This window comes from Salvelinus fontinalis, chromosome 13 (assembly GCF_029448725.1).
Source record: "Salvelinus fontinalis isolate EN_2023a chromosome 13, ASM2944872v1, whole genome shotgun sequence".
Classification (NCBI taxonomy): domain Eukaryota; kingdom Metazoa; phylum Chordata; class Actinopteri; order Salmoniformes; family Salmonidae; genus Salvelinus; species Salvelinus fontinalis.
In genome coordinates, this window is record NC_074677.1 from 29012302 (window position 1) to 29031796 (window position 19495).

At 43.4% G+C, this 19495-nt stretch overlaps 2 protein-coding genes across 11 annotated transcripts in view; one reads left to right on the forward strand and one right to left on the reverse strand.

The window, feature by feature from the left end:
- Positions 1 to 8946, forward strand: part of LOC129868362 (inactive serine/threonine-protein kinase TEX14-like) — a 26487-nt gene extending 17541 nt beyond the window's left edge. For 6 of the 8 annotated variants that reach the window (XM_055942287.1, XM_055942286.1, XM_055942288.1 and 3 more), the window contains 8 exons: positions 895 to 1043; positions 1230 to 1587; positions 1970 to 2137; positions 2247 to 2355; positions 4042 to 4146; positions 7150 to 7280; positions 7363 to 7408; positions 8476 to 8946. In XM_055942287.1, coding sequence (XP_055798262.1) covers positions 895 to 1043; positions 1230 to 1587; positions 1970 to 2137; positions 2247 to 2355; positions 4042 to 4146; positions 7150 to 7280; positions 7363 to 7408; positions 8476 to 8545 — 1136 coding nt within the window. In that variant the 3' untranslated portion in view covers positions 8546 to 8946. The remainder of the gene's footprint in view (positions 1 to 894; positions 1044 to 1229; positions 1588 to 1969; positions 2138 to 2246; positions 2356 to 4041; positions 4147 to 7149; positions 7281 to 7362; positions 7409 to 8475) is intronic. The other 2 variants (XM_055942291.1, XM_055942290.1) reach the window with 2 other exon arrangements.
- LOC129868371 (spindle and kinetochore-associated protein 2-like) lies at positions 176 to 19242 on the reverse strand. 3 transcript variants are annotated; one of them, XM_055942300.1, is made up of 6 exons: positions 19096 to 19242; positions 16040 to 16129; positions 12180 to 12356; positions 10556 to 10598; positions 2524 to 2597; positions 176 to 2002 (listed from the first exon to the last, which is right to left on the reverse strand). In XM_055942300.1, the coding sequence occupies exons 1-6, from the start codon at positions 19186 to 19188 to the stop codon at positions 1946 to 1948; spliced, it is 534 nt and encodes a 177-aa protein (XP_055798275.1). In that variant the 5' UTR covers positions 19189 to 19242; the 3' UTR covers positions 176 to 1945. The 3 variants fall into 3 exon arrangements, with proteins under 3 accessions (XP_055798275.1, XP_055798277.1, XP_055798276.1); XM_055942302.1 differs by lacking the exons at positions 176 to 2002; positions 2524 to 2597 and adding an exon at positions 8949 to 9485 and having other exon boundaries at positions 19096 to 19225; XM_055942301.1 differs by lacking the exons at positions 176 to 2002; positions 2524 to 2597; positions 10556 to 10598 and adding an exon at positions 8949 to 9485 and having other exon boundaries at positions 19096 to 19222.
- Positions 19243 to 19495: the final 253 nt, after the last annotated feature.

A 19495-nucleotide genomic window follows, 5' to 3' on the forward strand; every position in this document is an offset into this window, starting at 1 on the left:
AGGTACAATAGCTTTGGTCCAGTTTTTCGCAAGTACTCATTAAATTGTTGCTAGTGGTTGTACTAAATGTTCCTCTAATTACACAAGTTGCTATTGTTTACATAGTCAATGTAGCTAGAGTTTCGCTAGCGAGTAGCTTTTAATTCATAAATCGTGGTGTATAGTCGAGGCCCTATGCAACCAAAATCAACTTTATTTCAAACATACATTACCAGTCAGTTCACACACTGTCATGAGAATTTTCAATCCCAATGATAATAACTATCAATCAATAGCTTTGACCAATCCCTGAGGTTTGTAAGACCATGGGTATACTAATTAGGGAAAGACTCGGCTTTATGCAAAAGGTTAGTACAGTTTATTCAGAGAACGTTCTAAAGTCAAGAATGCAAACAGCCTTTATAACACACTCAAACAAGTTCAAATTTTAAACTACGCCTTGCTCAGGCAGTCGGTGTTTTTCCACTACACAGATACATTGTTTCTTTAATCTGCAACATGTTTCATAATTTTCTGCAAGCCTAACAGTTTCTCCCCTCCACGGGTGGAGACAATGTCCTGTAAGGAACACAGTAGTACAGCTTGTCTGTCGATAGCTCCTCTTATCATTTGTTTCACACTTGCACCCTACTTACATACTAAAAAGGAACAAAAAGTCCTAATTCTGACTAAAACTACATACATCAGATTATAGTTTTATGATTCTAATAAATTTCATACAATTATATGGTTTCAGAGTGGAATATTTTTAGTCATTACCATTAAGCATATAATTCCCTTATCACACACGTTGCATTGGTTCCTTGAGTGTGCATGTTTAACACCAGGAGCACTACTTTTACAAGTTGAATTGCAGCAAGATGTCACTGGTATACTTGTTTTGGTGTGGTGCAGCGACTGCGCCCAACTACAGAGCCATGGGGGTCACTGGGGAGCCCATCCCCGCTCTGCCCAGCCTGCTGGACACCTCCACCTGGGGCAGCACCCGCTCCCTGCCCCCCCACACCGAGAGCTTCGCCACTGCCAGCCTGGGAGCCAGCATGGTCAGAATAGTCAGCACTCTCCCAGTCAGAACAATGTTTCAATTATTTATTCAGACCTGTCGAAATATATAGTACGCCGGTGGCCACCGACCCTTGTCCTGGAGATGTGCAGTTTTACCCATTTAGTTATTTACCTTATATCAACGTAACTGAAATGTTGATGTATTTTGGCTGCTCTATCTGCAGACAGACCTCTCCAGACAGACCTCACCCCTGATGAGAGACTCCTCCCTCGATGAGACTGGGACGCCCGTGGGCGTGTCAGAGTTCACCACAGCCAGCTCCGGAGATAGACAGACCACAGGGACCAGCCAGGAGGGGGTGGGCCCTACCTACACCGTACCCACCACCAGCCAAGAAAGGTTGGAGGAGAGAGAGAGTTTAGAGGAGAAGAACATGGAGTATCTCGAAGGGGAGAGAGGGATGTCGCTGGCTGCTGACAGGAAAGAAGAGCTGGAAGGGTCCGATCAGGGTAGCTGTGCTGGTGTGGATGTCGACCTGATGGATGAAGATCCTCTGGATGCTAGCTCCTCTGTTTTAGAGGGTGAGGTGTTGTCTCCAAACATAGTTCTGGAGGAGCGGGTGCAGGCTTTTATAGAAGCTCTATCCATGTTAATCCAACCCCCCCAAAATTTGTGATGACATTAAATCAATGTGGGAAACTGTCATGATATTTTTTGATTTCACGTTTTAATTCCCGTTAGTTGACAACTCAACCAAATGTAAATCAGAACTGACGTCTGCGCCCAGTGGCAACTCGCCTGATTCAATTAAGCAAGGTGTTACTGATCAGTTGAATGTTATTGTCAGTAACTGCATTTCAACTAACTGACAAGATATTACTATTAGATCAGTATGTCAACCCCAGACCAGTGTATTATGCATGTTTGGTGGTAGACTGTTCAGTTATAAACCTGTCTCTGCAGAAGATGAACTTGTGTCAGATGAGGAAGAGTTGCCTGGCGAAGAGGAGACAGCCCATGAGGATGAAGAGGTGATTAATGATCAAGTGCTAACTGGCAAAGAGGGTTCTGTGGCCAGTACAGAGCAGGCAGAGACATCAGGAGCTCACCACGGCAGCACACGCAGTGAAGGTACACACTGCATTACATCAGCATTATAAGAAAATAAAAAACAGTATTTCTAAACAGTATACATATTTCTAGTAAGAAATGGATCCAAAAGTAATTTAGCTCTGTTCAGATTATCTTTCAGGCTGTGGTCCAGACACAGAGGGAGCTGCAGCACCTGTACAGCAGAGCCAGGCCAAAGGCCTGTCTGGAGGCCCAGATTCACTGGAGGAGACTGACAGGTAGGCCTCACTAAACAGTGTATTCAGAACCTTTGACACTTTCCACATTTTGTTACTTTACAGCCTTAATCTAAAATGTATTAAATGAAAAAAGTGTTTAATCTATGCAGAATAACCTGAAAGAAAAAGGTTAAGAAATGTTTGCAAATGTATTAAAAATAAACATACCTCGAAGTTGCGCTCAGGTGAATCCTGTTTCCATTGATCATCCTTGATGTTTCTACAACTTGATTGGAATCCACCTGTGGTAAATTCAATTGATTGGACATGATTTGGGAAAGGCACACACCTGTCTATACAACTGTTCCCACAGTTGACAGTACATGTAAGAGCAAAAACCAAGCCAAAATGTATGCAGCATTGAAGGTCCTAGAACACAGTGGCCTCCATCATTCTTAAATGGAAGAAGTTTGGAACCACCAATACTGTTTCTAGAGCTGGCTGCTCGGCCAAACTGAGCAATCGGGGGAGAAGGTCCTTGGTCAAGGAGGTGACCAAGAACCCAATGGTCACTGACAGGGCTCCAGAGTTCCTCTGTGGAGATGGGAGAACCTTCCAGAAGGACAACCATCTCTGCAGCACTCTACCAATCAGGCCTTTATGGTAGAGTGGCCAGACAGAAGCCACTCCTCAGTAAAATGCACGACATCCCGCTTGGAGTTTGGCAAAAGGCACCTAAAGGACTCTCAGACCATGACAAACAAGATTCTCTGGTCTGGTGAAACCAAGATTGAACTATTTGGCAGAATGCCAAGCGTCACGCCTGGAGGAAATCTGGCACCATCCCTGCAGTGAAGCATGGTGGTGGCAGCATCATGCTGTGGGGATGATTTTCAGCAGCAGGGACTGGGAGACTAGTCAGGATCGAGGGAAATAGGAACAGAGCAAAGTACAGAGAGAGAGCCTTGATGAAAGCCTGCTCCAAAGGGCTCAGGACCTCAGACTGGGGTGAAGTTTACCTTCCAACAGGATAATAACCCTAAGCAAACAGCCAAGACAACGCAGGAGTGGCTTTGGGACAAGTCTCTGAATGTTCTTGTGGCCCAGCCAGAGCCTGGACTTGAACCCGATCGAACATCCCTGGAGAGACCTGAAAATAGCTGTGCAGTGACACTCCCCATCCAACCTGAGAGAACTTGAGAGGATCTGCAGAGAATGGGAGAAACTCTCCAAATAGTTGTGCCAAGCTTGTAGCGTCATACCGAAGAAGACTTGAGGCTGTAATCGCTGCCAAAGGTGCTTCAACAAAGTACTAGGGACTGTAAAGGGTAAAGGGACTGAATATTTGATAATTTTGCAAATGTATATAAAATAAACTTTTCTAAAAACCTGCTTTTGCCTTGTCATTATGGGGTATTGTGTGTAGTTTGAGGAAACAAAACAATTTAATACAATTTAGAATAAGGCTGTTATTACATAACATTTGAAAAAAGTCGGTCTGAATACTTTCCAAATGCACTGAAGCTCTAGCCAGGGGTCACAGCTGTGCCTGCTTTTGTTCCAGCCAACACTTAGTTTATTCACTCCCAACCTTCAGGACCAGGGTTGGTGACTACTGTATTGGACACTACTTCTGCCGTATTTATTAATTGGCTATATTACCAGACTGGTGATAATACTAAAAGAGTAGTACCCCTAAAGTGGTGAAGTTCACATGTGACTCAGGCTCGCTCTCTCTCCCTCCAGAGCTCACTCTACTCTGGATGAGGTGCTGCAGGGCATGTTGGTGGAAAGGGCCCCTGGTCACAGGGTTCTGAAAAGTCCAGGTCTGGTTGCACACCCCAAACAACAGTGAGTGCCCAGCCATTAGCATATAACCTTAAAACCTATTCCAATATCCACAGTTGAAGTCAGTCCAAAAGAGTTTACTAATGATGCACCGATATGACATTTATTGGCCGATACCGATATTTTCCTTGCCCCCAAAAAAACGATACCAATATTAATTGTTAGCGACCTTTTAAGCAATCTAAACTCAGCAAAAAAAAGAAACATCCTCTCACTGTCAACTGTGTTTATTTTCAGAAGACATAACGTGTAAATATTTGTATGAACATAACAAGATTCAACAACTGAGACATAACTGAACAAGTTCCACAGACATGTGACTAACAGAAATTGAATGTGTCCCTGAACAAAGGGGGAGGGGGTGGTCAAAAGTAAGTCAGTATCTGGTGTGTCCACCAGCTGCATTAAGTACTGCAGTGCATCTCCTCATGGACTGCACCAGATTTGCCAGTTCTTGCCGTGAGATGTTACCCCACTCTTCCAACAAGGCACCTGCAAGTTCCCAGACATTTCTGGGGGGGAATGGCCCTAACCCTCACCTCCGAATCCAACAGTTCCCAGACGTGCTCAATGGGATTGAGATCCGGGCTCTTCGCTGGCCATGGCAGAACACTGACATTCCTGTCTTGCAGGAAATCACGCACAGAACAAGCAGTATGGCTGGTGGCATTGTCATGCTGGAGGGTCATGTCAGGATGAGCCTGCAGGAAGGGTACCACATGAGGGAGGAGGATGTCTTCCCTGTAACGCACAGCGTTGAGACTGAGCTTGTTGTCATTGCAGGCAGTCTGAGGCTGTGACACACCGCCCCAGACTATGACGGACCCTGCACCTCCAAATCGATCCAGCTCCAGAGTACAGGCCTCGTGTAACGCTCATTCCTTCAACGATAAATGCGAATCCGACCATCACCCCTGGTGGGACAAAACCACAACTCGTCAGTGAAGAGCACTTTTTGCCAGTCCTGTCTGGTCCAGCGACGGTGGGTTTGTGCCCATTGTTGCCGGTGATGTCTGGTGAGGACCTGCCTTACAACAGGCCTACAAGCCCTCAGTCGAGCCTCTCTCAGCCTATTGCGGACAGTCTCTGAGCACTGATGGAGGGATTGTGCGTTCCTGGTGTAACTCGGTCAGCTGTTGCCATCCTGTACCTGTCCCGCAGGTGTGATGTTCGGATGTACCAATCCTGTGCAGGTGTTACACGTGGTCGGCCACTGCGAGGACGATCAGCTGTCCGTCCTGTCTCCCAGTAGCGCTGTCTTAAGCGTCTCACAGTACGGACATTGCAATTTATTGCCCTGGCCACATCTGCAGACTTCATGCCTTCTTGCAGCATGCCTATGCAGATGAGCAGGGACCCTAGACATCTTTCTTTTGGTGTTTTTCAGAGTCAGTAGAAAGACCTCTTTAGTGACTTAAGTTTTCATAACTGTGACCTTAATTGCCTACCATCTGTAAACTGTTAGTGTCTTAACGACCGTTCCACATGTGCATGTTCATTAATTGTTTATGGGTCATTGAACAAGCATGGTAGTGTTTAAACCCTTTACAATGAAGATCTGTGAAGTTATTTGGATTTTTACGAATAATCTTTGAAAGACAGGGTTCTGAAAAGGGGACGTTTTCTTTTTTCGCTGAGTTTAGAAGCGCAAGCATTTCGTGACACTCGCATTAACATCTGCTAACCATGTGTGTGGCAAATTTTATTTGCCTAATCCTTATTGTGGCTATCTTCACAACACATAACCCGGTCCGGTCGAGCCTCACTAGCCAGATGCTGGCTGCTTATAACATTAGCTTTGGGCAACAGGGTTAAGTAGCTGGCTATTTATTTTCATTAACTGAATTTCAATAGGCGAACAAGTGGCTACCTAGCTAATTCCTAAATCATTGCTAAGAATAAATTTTAAATGACTGGAGTTTCTACTGGTCATTGTTTTCAGGCTGGTCGTATTGGTGCTAGCTTTAGCTTGGTACCTAGCTATCTACCCCAGAAGTTGCGGCCAAACAAATAATGCTTTATTACCAACGCGGTATTATAAACATTGTTCGTGGCCGGTGTTTGCTTGTTTGCACAGCTTTGACAGTGCTACTGATGGTAGTGGTGGCGCTTGGCTTGCACGTGTGAATTCAGAACACACAACATTCTATAATTGAACTGTTATTTGACCTATCTTTGACACGCAAAGACCCAAATGACGTAGGGCAACGTGTTCGACCAGTCGGCGAAAGCCAACATCAACCACGACAGAGAATGCCCTTGACAATCAACCAATGAATCCATTATCTTGGAGTTAAAAAAAAAAAAAAAACCTGTTTAGGCCATCATTGAAAATAATGTTCTTAACCTTTTTATTTAACTAGGCAAGTCAGTTATCTGCCTTGTTCAGGGGCAGAACGACAGATTTTTACCTTGTCAGCTCGGGGATTCGATCTTGCAACCTTCCAGTTACTAGTCCAACGCTCTAACCATTAGGCTACCTGCTGCCCCAAGTTAATGGATTTCACCTTTGAGCTGTCTCACTGAAAATGTCTTACTCTTCAAATGACTGCTCGATCCACACAGCAGACATTATGGACTAGGTTAGGAATGCTGTGTTGCACGTGTAGCGCAAAATGTTACGTGGCGTCATTACGGCATGTACCTACGTTATAGCTATGCACGTCAGCTTTAACATCGGCGTTAAACTAGACATCGGGCCAATGTTGGCATTTTTGGCTAATATCACCCGATTCTGATATGTTCACCGACATCGCATCCCTATTAATTAGTTAAGTCGCAACTTGGGCCCATACTTTTACAATAGTGACTAATGGAACCTTCTGAAAAAGTGATCATTACCAATATATACGTGCTTCATTCATACTATGGCCTTGTGAACCTATGGCCTAGAAGCCCTGAAATGGTACCTGATATGTCCACCCACAACTGACCCTTGTTACAGTAAAGTGTGAATTGTTGTCTTGAAGTGTTGTGTGGTATGTTTATGCCTTCACCTGTGGCCAGACTGGGTGTGTGTGAGCCCCAGGTAGAGGGAGAGTTGAGTGAGGATGCAGGTTGTCCAGGAGGGGACCGTGCCGAAGTGGCAGAACGGAAGGGGGTCGACACCGACTGGACAGAACCAGCACCTGTCGCAGGTGAATAAAAGCACCCTCCCTTTCTGCCCAATTACTGACAAACTAAAGAGGTGTCAAATTCTAATCAACTTTGTTTTGATAGAAAAGCTAGAGATGGCTAGTCATGAGACCTGGAGTCAGCCTCACAGGTGTGTTTTATTTTATTTATATATATATATATATATATATATACACACACAGTTGAAGTCGGAAGTTTACATACACCTTAGCCAAATACATTTAAACTCAGTTTCACAATTCCTGACATTTAATCCTAGTAAAAATTCTCTGTCTTAGGTCCGTTAGGATCACCACTTTATTTTAAGAATGTGAAATGTCAGAATAATAGTAAAGAACTATTCATTTCAGCTTTTATTTCTTTCATTACATTCCCAGTATGTCAGACGTTTACATCCACTCAATTAGTATTTGGTAGCATTGCCTTTTAAATTGTTTCACTTGGGTCAAACGTTTCGGGTTGCCTTCCACAATAAGTTGGGTGAAATTTTGCCCATTCCTCCTGACAGAGCTGGTGTAACTTGTAGGCCTCCTTGATCGCACACGTTTTTTCAGTTCTGCCCACATTTTCTATAGGATTGAGGTCAGGGCTTTGTGATGGCCACTCCAATACCTTGACTTTGTTGTCCTTAAGCCATTTTGCCACAACTTTGGAAGTATGCTTGGGGTCATTGTCCATTTGGAAGACCCATTTGCAACCAAGCTTTAACTTCCTGACTGATGTCTTGAGATGTTGCTTCAATATATCCACATAGTTTTCCTGTCTCATGATGCCATCTATTTTGTGAAGTGCACCAGTCCCTCCTGCAGCAAAGCACCCCCACAACATGATGCTACCACCCCCGTGCTTCACGGTTGGGATGGTGTTCTACGGCTTGCAAGCATCCCCCTTTTTCCTCCAAACATAAATGGTCATTATGGCCAAACAGTTATTTTTTTCATCAGACCAGAGGACATTTCTCCAAAAGGTATGATCTTTGCCCCCATGTGCAGTTAAACTGTAGTCTGGCTTTTTTTTAATGGTGATTTTGGAGCAGTGGCTTTTTCCTTGCTCAGCACCTTTCAGGTTATGTCAATATAGGACTTGTTTTACTGTGGATGTATGTTTGTAGAAGCCAGTCATATTACACCTGAGTTGATCTTAATGAGCTTGCATGCTTAAAGACTGTAGTGTTAACTTGGTTCTTTATGCCTGCAGGGTTATTGTCCTGGAGCAGACTCCCATCAAAAGCCAAAGTGACCCCAACCAAGTGAGAAAGAACATGTAGGACAACATGTAACTTGAGTCTTATTTCTCTACACCATCTTATTCTACATTTTAAAATGTATCCTTTTGGTGGTGAAAACCACCCTTTAAGCATGACAATGTTTTCTTTGGTGCTGGACTTTGGATAACTTATGCATTCTCTCCTAAAAAAAAATCCTTTGGATCGTTGAGGTCATACATTTGTATGCAGTGCTCTACATGAAGCTTTAGTTAAATGAAATTGTTAATAGATCAGATTTGACCAATATTAAAAACTTAAATGGTTTCCATCTGCATTTTAAGCTTTCATTTAAGGTTCCTGCTCGTTTTGTAATTATTTTTCATAGTTCGGGAAAGCAACTTCACTGTACTTAAGATGCTAATGTGTTTGTGCTCTTAAATAAATTCTTAAATGAGCAAATACCTTAGAGGGAATTTCATTTTAATGAAGCATTATAATACATTGACGTACAGTTGGAAAGTAATCAGCCGAATTCAAATCGTTAGCATATTTACAGGTGAAACGCATTCAACTGATGCATTAGCCAGTCAGAGAACCCTCCAATATGATCAAAAATAGTGCATCTAATTTACAATACGGCCCGTCACCTTCCACTTACAGTACCTCAAACATTGTGGTGAGTTGGTTCCATCTGGATTTCTTGCTTCTGGTCAATTGTTTCAGATTGTGTCATTAAAATAACTAGCTAAAGACATCATCAAACCACAGCATAAGTGGGCATCAGAACCCTTAAAATAGGCTAACATGACTAGACAATGAGAGATGGGCAGAATCAGTCACTTTCGCTGTGGGGTCTATCTTAAACAGTCTCAGCTGTGCCAGTTCCCCACTCATTAGCAGGCAAACATGCCCTTGTCCAGCTCAATGACAGAGATGCTGCAACGTCTTCAGCTTGGCGTCGATAACCTTCATGTTCATCTTCTGCAAACTCAGGGCACCACTGGAGAAAGATTGGCAAAGTTAGACCTTGCACAAAATGCGTACGCATTCGTCTGACTCTGGTTCACAAGTTAACCGACATTCCTGCTGCTAGTGTTGCCTTTAACTGGGGGTTTCTGTGTAAAGGGTCATGTGTCTCAGGACAAAAGTGACTCGCCGGACCGTTTTTGGGGGGGGAGAGAAGTGCTCATGCAGCTGCTTGTAGAAGGCGTTGAGGTCGGCCAGCTTGACTTGAGTGCACGCTGTGCGGTGTGGCTTCACTCAGCTCCTCAAACTCACCCAAGGCTGTGGACAGCAGTCACTTCGGCTTCAGTCGCCGTAGAGTCCTGTGCCCTTATTTGGGTTTCCGCTGGATTCCTTAACCACGTTTTCATCCATAGTTATGCGAGTCATACCGTATTCAGAAAAAAATATCACGACAGCTGTGATGAAACGGACAATTTCGGTACAATTTTATAAATGTTTGTTTGACAGGGTGGGATATTTCTGTGCCGATTTAAAATATTATGCGAGAAGTGGTTAAAATACCTTAAAGCGCAAATATTGCTATAATATCGTCACCCTAAATAGTGTGTGTGGTCCTCCCATTATGACTCGAAACCATGCAGTTTATTAGGCTACAGATAAATTTCATCCTTTCCAATAAATATCAAGGGTCTCATTCTAGTGAAATGATCAATGCTTTACTGCCGTTTGACGAATATAATCTAGCCTACCCGCACTGCATCTGCGAGCTGTTGGCTAGAGAGTGTCAAGACCAGAGTAAGGACATTTGCTATTCAACGCAACAGTTGACAAATCTATTGGTAGAGTTGAATGCGATGGGAAACTTAAGCAAAAAGTACATTGTGTGCACGGTCAACAAATTAGTTGTGGGAAAATGCACATTTTCTTTATGCTGATTTTGCATAAATCTGCTGCCAATTGGATGGAAACCTAGCTATTGTTACCTGTTAATGGGTTTTCCAATTCAGCTATGTACATAACCTGATGGTTACAAAGGAATTCAATAGGGGTTTGTGTCTACTGTATAAGACATGCAGAGTGTTAATTGGGGTTACCATTACTTACACTGAGGCTGCTCTTGGGCTGAAGGCTCCATAGACATCAGTAACTAAACAGACAAACATTGGCATATTAGTTATTACAATGTGTATATCCCACTAAATAAAAATGCAACATGTAAAGTGTTGGTCCCATGTTTCATGAGCTGAAATAAGATCCCAGGAATGTTTGCCAGAATTTAATGTTCATCGCTACTATAAGCCACCTCCAACGTCGTTTTAGATAATTTGGCACTACATCCAACCAGCCTCAACAGACCACGTGTATGATAACCAGGTGTAACCACGCCAGCCCAGGACCTCCACATCCGGCTTCTTCACCTGTGGGATCATCTGAGACCAGCCACCCGGACAGCTGATGAAACAGTTTGCACAAAATGTCAGAAATCGTCTCAGAGAAGCTCATCTATGTGCTCGTTGTCCTCACCAGGGTCTTGACCTGACTGCAGTTTGGCGTCATAACCGACTTCAGTGGGCAAACGCTCACCTTTGATGGCCACTGGTACGCTGGAGAAGTGTGCTCTTCACGGATGAATCCCGGTTTCAACTGTACTGGGCAGATGGCGTGTATGGCATTGTGCGGGAATGCAGTTTATCAACGATGTGAACAGAGTGGTAGTGGTGGGGTTATGGCTTGGGCAGGCATAAGCTACGGACAACGAACACAATTGCATTTTATCGATGGTAATTTGAATGCACAAAGATACCGTGATGAGATCCTGAGGCCCATTGTCGTGTCATTCATCCATTGCCATCACTACCTGTTTCAGTATGATAATGCACAGCGCAAGGATCTATACACAATTCCTGGAAGCTGAAAATGTCCCAGTTCTTCCATGGCCTGCATATTTACCTGACATGTCATCCATTGAGCATGTTTGGAATAAACTAGATCGACGTGCACGACAGCGTGTTCCAATTCCTGCCAATATCCAGCAACTTCGCACAGCCATCGAAGAGTGGGACAACATTCCACAGGCCACAATCAACAGCCTGATTTTAACTCTTTGCAAAGGAGATGTTGCAATGCAGGAGGCAAATGGTCATACCAGATACTGGTTTATTTGATCCACGACCCTACTTTTTTTACGGTATCTGTGACCAACAGATTCATATCTGTATTCCCAGTCATGTAAAATCCATAGATTAGGGCCTAATTTATTTCAATTAACCGACTTCCTTATATGAACTAACTCAGCAAAATCTTTGCATGTTGCGTTTGTATTTTTGTTCAGTTTACAAGATGACCATAACATTTCACTTAAGTTGAGAAATCCTGAGCAGTCAAGCTTTATATTTCTCTGAATGGCAAGAGATGTAAAATTGGACTATAAGAAGCAGTGCACATAATGGCATAGATAGTGTTACACGGAATGACATCTGTCAAAAATAGTTTCTCTGTACACTCTGCTCCTGTATGTAATGACACCTTAGCGTGAGCAAATGGCCTTACCGCTGCTGTGTTTTGATTGACTGATAAACCAAGAAAATCTGCAGGCTCCTACTCCATCTCAGTCAGTGGTGGAATCTACAAAACACTACAAATTCTCAATTGCACATGATTTTGCCACCCTTTAACTTTGAAAAGGGCCAATTGACATTGTCGGATGTACGTGGAGGGAATGGGCTACCTCAACTTCAGCAGTCTGCTGTAACTGTTGCACCAGCTGCACAGTGGTGTCGAGGTGTGCTCGAATGGAGTCCATTGACTGCTTCTGCTCGGCTGCAATCTCCTGCACTTGTGTACACAAGGCCGCATGCCTCACCTTGATGGCAGACAGGTTCTCCAGCAGCTTCACAGGGTTTTCCTGTGGTCAGACAACGAGTCAGTCATTGATTTGACAGACTGTTGGTTAAATAGACAAATCTGTCTGCATGGCAGAAGTTCAAAGATTTATAAGATGGCATTGCCTTCTGTGGATGGAGTGGAAAGGTGTTTGGTGACTGGTCTGAGGTAGAGGTCGACCGATTATGATTTTTCAACGCCGATACAGATTATTGGAGGACAAAAAAAGCCGCTACCGATTTTAAATCGGACGATTTTATTAAAAGAAATGTTTTATCATACACACACTTTTATAATAATGACAATTGCAACAATACTGAATGAACAATGAACTTATTTTAACTTAATACATAAATACACACACAGCTCTGAAGTGACAATGATACTGAAGAGTCTGCTTAGGAGACAAATACTCTCAACTGTTTGAATAAAAATAGTAAGTTACCTGTGATGAATGTTGAAAACCAACTTTAATTTCTATATGCAGGAAATCCTATTTTAATAATGGGCAGGGTAAGAATTGATGACCAAAGTGCGAGTCATAATTCCCATGACACCTAGCAAAATCTGAAAAGCGGTTCCTTCATTTATTCCATAGGATTTTTTTTTTAGATTCACTTAAAATAAGGTCTGTGTTTCGTGTAGGCTTACACCACTGTGCCAATTTTATAACTGTGTAGATATCCATAGGACAAGGTAACTCTGATCAATATTGGCTAAATATAAGCGAAGATAAAAAAAATTGTAGCGTGGATTTATGAAAATGTTGACAAACGTTACCTTATCCTAGTGAAATTTACACGGGTATCAAAACGTCGAAGCGGTTTAAGCCTGCACGAAACACAGACCTTATTTGAAGTAGATCAAGACATTCTCTATGGAAGACATGAACGGTAAAATGACGAAGGAACCCCTTTCAAGTTCAGCCGCAAGTTATTACAGGAATTATAACACGTCGACTATTTCTCTCTAAACCATATACCTTTGACTAATCCGGAAACTATCACCTCAAACAAAGTTTATTCCGTTCCGTATTTTATCTAACGGGTGGCATCCATGAGTCTAAATATTCCTGTTACATTGCACAACCTTCAATGTTATGTCATAATTACGTAAAATTCTGGCAAATTAGTTCGCAAAGAGCCAGACGGCCCAAACTGTTGCATATACCCTGACTCTGCGTGCAATGAACGCAAGAGAAATGACACTTTCACCTGGTTAATATTGCCTGCTAACCTGAATTTCTTTTAGCTAAATATGCAGGTTTAAAAATATACTTGGGTATTGATTTTAAGAAAGGCATTGATGTTTATGGTTAAGTACACATTGGAGCAATGACAGTCATTGATTGATTGTTTTTTTTATACGAAGTTTAATGCTAGCAACTTACCTTAGCTTACTGCATTCGCTAACAGGCAGGCTCCTTGTGGAGTGCAATGTAATCAGGTGTTAGAGCATTGGACTAGTTCAATTTCAATTTTATTTTATATAGCCCTTCGTACGTCAGCTAATATCTCGAAGTGCTGTACAGAAACCCAGCCTAAAACCCCAAACAGCTAGTAATGCAGGTGTAGAAGCACGGTGGCTAGGAAAAACTCCCTAGAAAGGCCAAAAGCTAGGAAGAAACCTAGAGAGGAACCAGGCTATGAGGGGTAGCCAGTCCTCTTCTGGCTGTGCCGGGTGGAGATTATAACAGAACTATGCCAAGATGTTCATAAGTGACAAGCATGGTCAAATAATAATCATGAATAATTTTCAGTTGGCTTTTCATAGCTGATCATTAAGAGTTGAAAAACAACAGGTCTGGGACAGGTGGCGGTTCCATAACCGCAGGCAGAACAGCTGAAACTGGAATAGCAGCAAGGCCAGGCGGACTGGGGACTAGTTAACTGTAAGGTTGCAAGATTGGATCCCCCGAGCTGACAAGGTTAAAAACCTGTCGAGGCAGAACGTTCCTAGGCAGTCATTGAAAATAAGTGTTCTTAACTGACTTGCCTAGTTAAAAAAACATATACACTGCTCCAAAAAATAAAGGGAACACTTAAACAACACAATGTAACTCCAAGTCAATCACACTTCTGTGAAATCAAACTGTCCACTTAGGAAGCAACACTGACAATAAATTGCACATGCTGTTGTGCAAATGGAATAGACAAAAGGTGGAAATTATAGGCAATTAGCAAGACACCCCCAAAAAAGGAGTGATTCTGCAGGTGGTGACCACTGACCACTTCTCAGTTCCTATGCTTCCTGGCTGATGTTTTGGTCACTTTTGAATGCTGGCGGTGCTCTCACTGTAGTGGTAGCATGAGACGGAGTCTACAACCCACACAAGTGGCTCAGGTAGTGCAGTTCATCCAGGATGGCACATCAATGCGAGCTGTGGCAAAAAGGTTTGCTGTGTCTGTCAGCGTAGTGTCCAGAGCATGGAGGCGCTACCAGGAGACAGGCCAGTACATCAGGAGACGTGGAGGAGGCCGTAGGAGGGGAACAACCCAGCAGCAGGACCGCTACCTCCGCCTTTGTGCAAGGAGTAGCACTGCCAGAGCCCTGCAAAATGACCTCCAGCAGGCCACAAATGTGCATGTGTCGGCATATGGTCTCACAAGGGCTCTGAGGATCTCATCTCGGTACCTAATGGCAGTCAGGCTACCTCTGGCGAGCACATGGAGGGCTGTGCGGCCCCACAAAGAAATGCCACCCCATACCATGACTGACCCACCGCCAAACCGGTCATGCTGGAGGATGTTGCAGGCAGCAGAACGTTCTCCACGGCGTCTCCAGACTCTGTCACGTCTGTCACGTGCTCAGTGTGAACCTGCTTTCATCTGTGAAGAGCACAGGGCGCCAGTGGCGAATTTGCCAATATTGGTGTTCTCTGGCAAATGCCAAACGTCCTGCACGGTGTTGGGCTGTAAGCACAACCCCCACCTGTGGACGTCGGGCCCTCATACCACCCTCATGGAGTCTGTTTCTGACCGTTTAAGCAGACACATGCACATTAGTGACCTGCTGGAGGTCATTTTGCAGGGCTCTGGCAGTGCTACTCCTTGCACAAAGGCGGAGGTAGCGGCCCTGCTGCTGGGTTGTTGCCCTCCTACGGCCTCCTCCACGTCTCCTGATGTACTGGCCTGTCTCCTGGTAGCGCCTCCATGCTCTGGACACTACGCTGACAGACACAGCAAACCTTTTTGCCACAGCTCGCATTGATGTGCCATCCTGGATGAGCTGCACTACCTGAGCCACTTGTGTGGGTTGTAGACTCCGTCTCATGCTACCACTAGAGTGAGAGCTCCGCCAGCATTCAAAAGTGACCAAAACATCAGCCAGGAAGCATAGGAACTGAGAAGTGGTCTGTGGTCACCACCTGCAGAATCAGTCCTTTATTGGGGGTGTCTTGCTAATTGCCTATAATTTCCACCTTTTGTCTATTCCATTTGCACAACAGCATGTGCAATTTATTGTCAGTGTTGCTTCCTAAGTGGACAGTTTGATTTTACAGAAGTGTGATTGACTTGGAGTTACATTGTGTTGTTTAAGTGTTCCCTTTATTTTTTTGAGCAGTATATATATATATATGGCAAATCGGTGCCCAAAAATACAGATTTCCGATTGTTTTGAAATCGGCCCCGATTTAATCGGTCGACCTCTAGTCTGAGGACATGTTTTGTAACTAAGTACTGTGGCATCCATGTATGTATTCACCTCTGTTGCACCGTTCTCTGGAGCATTTGTCAGGAATTCCAGCCTCAGCCGTTTCTCCATGTACTCCATGTCAGCCTCTGCCTTCTGGAACTGAAAGGACAGTTGGTTTAGTGTACTGCAAGCCTGACAGAGTGGAGTAGAGTCTCTACGCCTTACAACAGATCATTATAACACACACAATCATTGCATGTACAGATCTTCACAACAATGAAAATGAACAAAATGTGCAAAAAAGTTAAGTCACATCTTTTCAAGACTTTAGCCACAAAATTGTTGCCTCACAAAAGAGTGTATTAAATGGTCTTGAGATGCATATTGCCTTCAGTGAGGCTTTAACCCAAAAACTGAAGCCCTATAAGAAATATTGCACTACTCTGAACAAAGTGGACAGCAGAGAGAATACTGATAGGGTTCCAGGACTTGTGATTTAAAAATACATTTAATATATATTTTTTTAAAGGGTTGAGGTCAGTAGGCACAACATTCAGAAGAAAAAAAAAACTTTTGGGACAAGCAAAAGTATTTTATTTTTGGACAAGTTTAGTAGATCCTCCTCCTAAAATGAAATGGAAGCTGACTGATGGGACATTAAAGTTCCAGACTTGTTTTGATAGATTGCATGTGAAGGAATGACTTGGAAGAGTAAGATTATTGCATAGTTGGCCTGCATTTAAATCATGCTCAGGAACTCTGGCGAATAGTAATTATTTTTCAAACCTCCCGCTCTGGGCTGGATGTGTCAATGTGTAGTTCATACATACAGAATTGCCATTTTACCTGAATTAGCCACAAAATCCCTAGTTTGAAAGCAACTGTTTATTGGAAGCTATCCAGCGCTATTTTGCTTACATTTCCCCCCCCACGTGGGCCAGCACCCTAGCAATTTGAGATTCAGCCACTCGCCATTTGAGTGACAGCTAACAAAGAGCAATGACGTGGTGCACATATCGGCATATAGATAAAGTATATGGACACCCCCTCAAATAAGTGGATTTGGCTATTTCCGCCACACCCGTTGACAGGTGTATAAAATTGAGCAGACAACCATGCAATCTCCATAGACAAACATTGGCAGAGGAATGGCTTTAGTGAAGAGCTCAGTGACTTTAAACGTGGCACCGTCGTAGGATGTCACCTTTCCAATAAGTCAGTTTGTGAAATGGCAACTTCTAGGAGCAACAACGGCTCAGCCGCAAAGTGGTAGGCCTCACAAGCTCACAGAACGGGACTGCAGTGTGCTGAACCGTGTAAAAATAGTCTGTCCTTGGTTGCAATACTCACTACCGAGTTCCAAACTGCCTCTGGAAGCAAAGTCATCACAATTGTGGCAACAGTTTGGAGAGGGCCCTTTCCTGTTTCAGCATGACAATGCCCCTGTGCACAAAGCAAAGTCCATACAGAAATTGTTTGTCGAGATCAGTGTGGAAGAACTTGACTGGCCTGCACAAAGCCCTGACCTAAACCCCATCAAACACCTTTGGGATGAATTGGAACACTGACTGCTAGCCAGGCTTAATCGCCCAGTATTAGTGCTCGACCTCATTAATGCTCGTGGCTGAATGGAAACAAGTCCCCACATAAATGTTTCAACATCTAGTGGAAAGCCTTCCCAGAAGAGTGGAGGCTGTTATAGCAGCAAAGGGGAACCAACTCCATATTAATGCCCATGATTTTGGAATCAACTCCATACTCCCAAGTAGTGTGTGGCGTAGTACACAATTTTCAGGGACTACTTTTGGCCTGTGAGTGCTACTTTCATTAACTACAGCTAAAAAGTATACAACAGTACCGGATAATAAGACCAAGGATCTTCATTGTAGATTTTAAACTATAACATGTTTTAAACAACCCACCCTGCCCAGCCCTTCCTTGGGGTGCACTGTTATTCAGCACACTGTTGTTTCAGTAAACCCCAGAAGAGTTCCCAGAATTTTGCACTTGAGGGTGCCAGCTTTCAACAGTGTACATTTGTTGCTGATTCCTGTGTCAGTGGTCTTTGCTGTTTTCAGACGCTTTGACAATACTATTGCACTGCTAGCTGTCCAATACAGTAGTGCAATGAAGTCAGAGCACCTGCAAACAGCTTTGTTGTTAGCAAAGGTTCACAGCTACACCTTGCAAAACCTATCATTGGGAATAATCCCTGGCCAATGCCCTTTTAACATTGCACTGCTTTCATTGAAGGGTCACCAGTAGTACAATACAAAAGGGGCACTGGACAGACAGAAAACATAATGGATTCCTCTTTATCCTGTTCCTTGTCAGTCCTGAAGGAAAAATAGAGGGCCAACCTCCTGTCAAACTAAAGAAAGAATTAGCTCAATGACGAACTTGAATTTGATTGGCTGGGCCATATCAAGTTATGATTAAATAATCTAAAATGACATTAACTGTTTAGCAATCCAGTGTTCTGCAGTGACAAACAAGTGCAGCTAAGTGACTTAGGGGAGCCGAATAATAATACACTTACTAGTAACGTTATTCAATTATGTTATGTATCTGGCTAATGTTTTAAGTTTCATAGTGTAACTAGCTACGTTTACTAGACGCCGTGATTGTGAGCTGCAACTCAATTAATGGTCAACAACCAATTTTTACAACTTTGATACCGTGAACTCGCTTTTAAACATCAACGGTCACCTACAGCGCGCACTCCGGGACAAGGAATACGGCCTCTTCGCAGGCGCAGTCTAGTACTCGCAGTCCTCGTGAAACGTGTGGCAAACAAGCTAACTAAATAAACACTGAAATGGACAGAGCGCCATGGTAAAGCGATTCTTTTTGTTTGCCTTGTGGTGTTCTTAGCGGAAACACTCGCATATTATGTTCGTGTTTTTCTTTTCCTGGAAAATAATCAATTCCGATTAGAATGGCAGAACATTTGAATTTAGATCCTCGCTACAGTAACCCACTATCTACATTGCCGTTTTTCACGCACAGGTCATTTGCTCAAACAGCTCATTGGAGACCACATAATACAATTTATCTAAAGACTAGGAACGTAGGTTTACTTTAACTGCTTTAGAAATAAATCTGGTTGATAAAACACAGCTTACCATCGCCTCCAGTTTATCAACTGCTATCTCCATGTTAAATAGTTTACATTCTCCAGGCAGCCCCGTGAATATAAAGCCACTGGTTAGGTTCATGTAAAGCCTGCTGTGATTGGTTACGTGTTAGGAATAGTGGTCGCAGATTGGTCAATTGAGCGGCACTGCAGGAGGGGGGAAAAGGGGGGAGTTCATAAAATGGCGTTCTGGACACTGGATGGGTTTACTGTGGTATAATAAGAACTGAAGACTGCGTTCAAGATGTCCGACCGTTGTTTTCAAATTAATCTACTCATGTTCCATCACTAGAAAAACAACTGTTTCGCATTCGCCGATTCATGGACTGTCTATACTTCTTCTTCGATGTTTAACGGCGGTTGGCATCCAATATGTTGATTTACCGCCA

Bases quoted from the DNA above. Each gene is read 5' to 3' on its own strand.
- LOC129868371 (XM_055942300.1), bottom strand. From the start codon at position 19,188: ATGAACCTAACCAGTGGCTTTATATTCACGGGGCTGCCTGGAGAATGT. The intron at 10,599-12,179 runs GTAGCCCATTCC...TTGTCTGTTTAG, and splicing joins AGCAGACTGCTGAAGTTGAG to TTACTGATGTCTATGGAGCC. The intron at 2,003-2,523 runs GTATGTTTATTT...CCTCTTCGCCAG, and splicing joins CACCTGAGCGCAACTTCGAG to GCAACTCTTCCTCATCTGAC.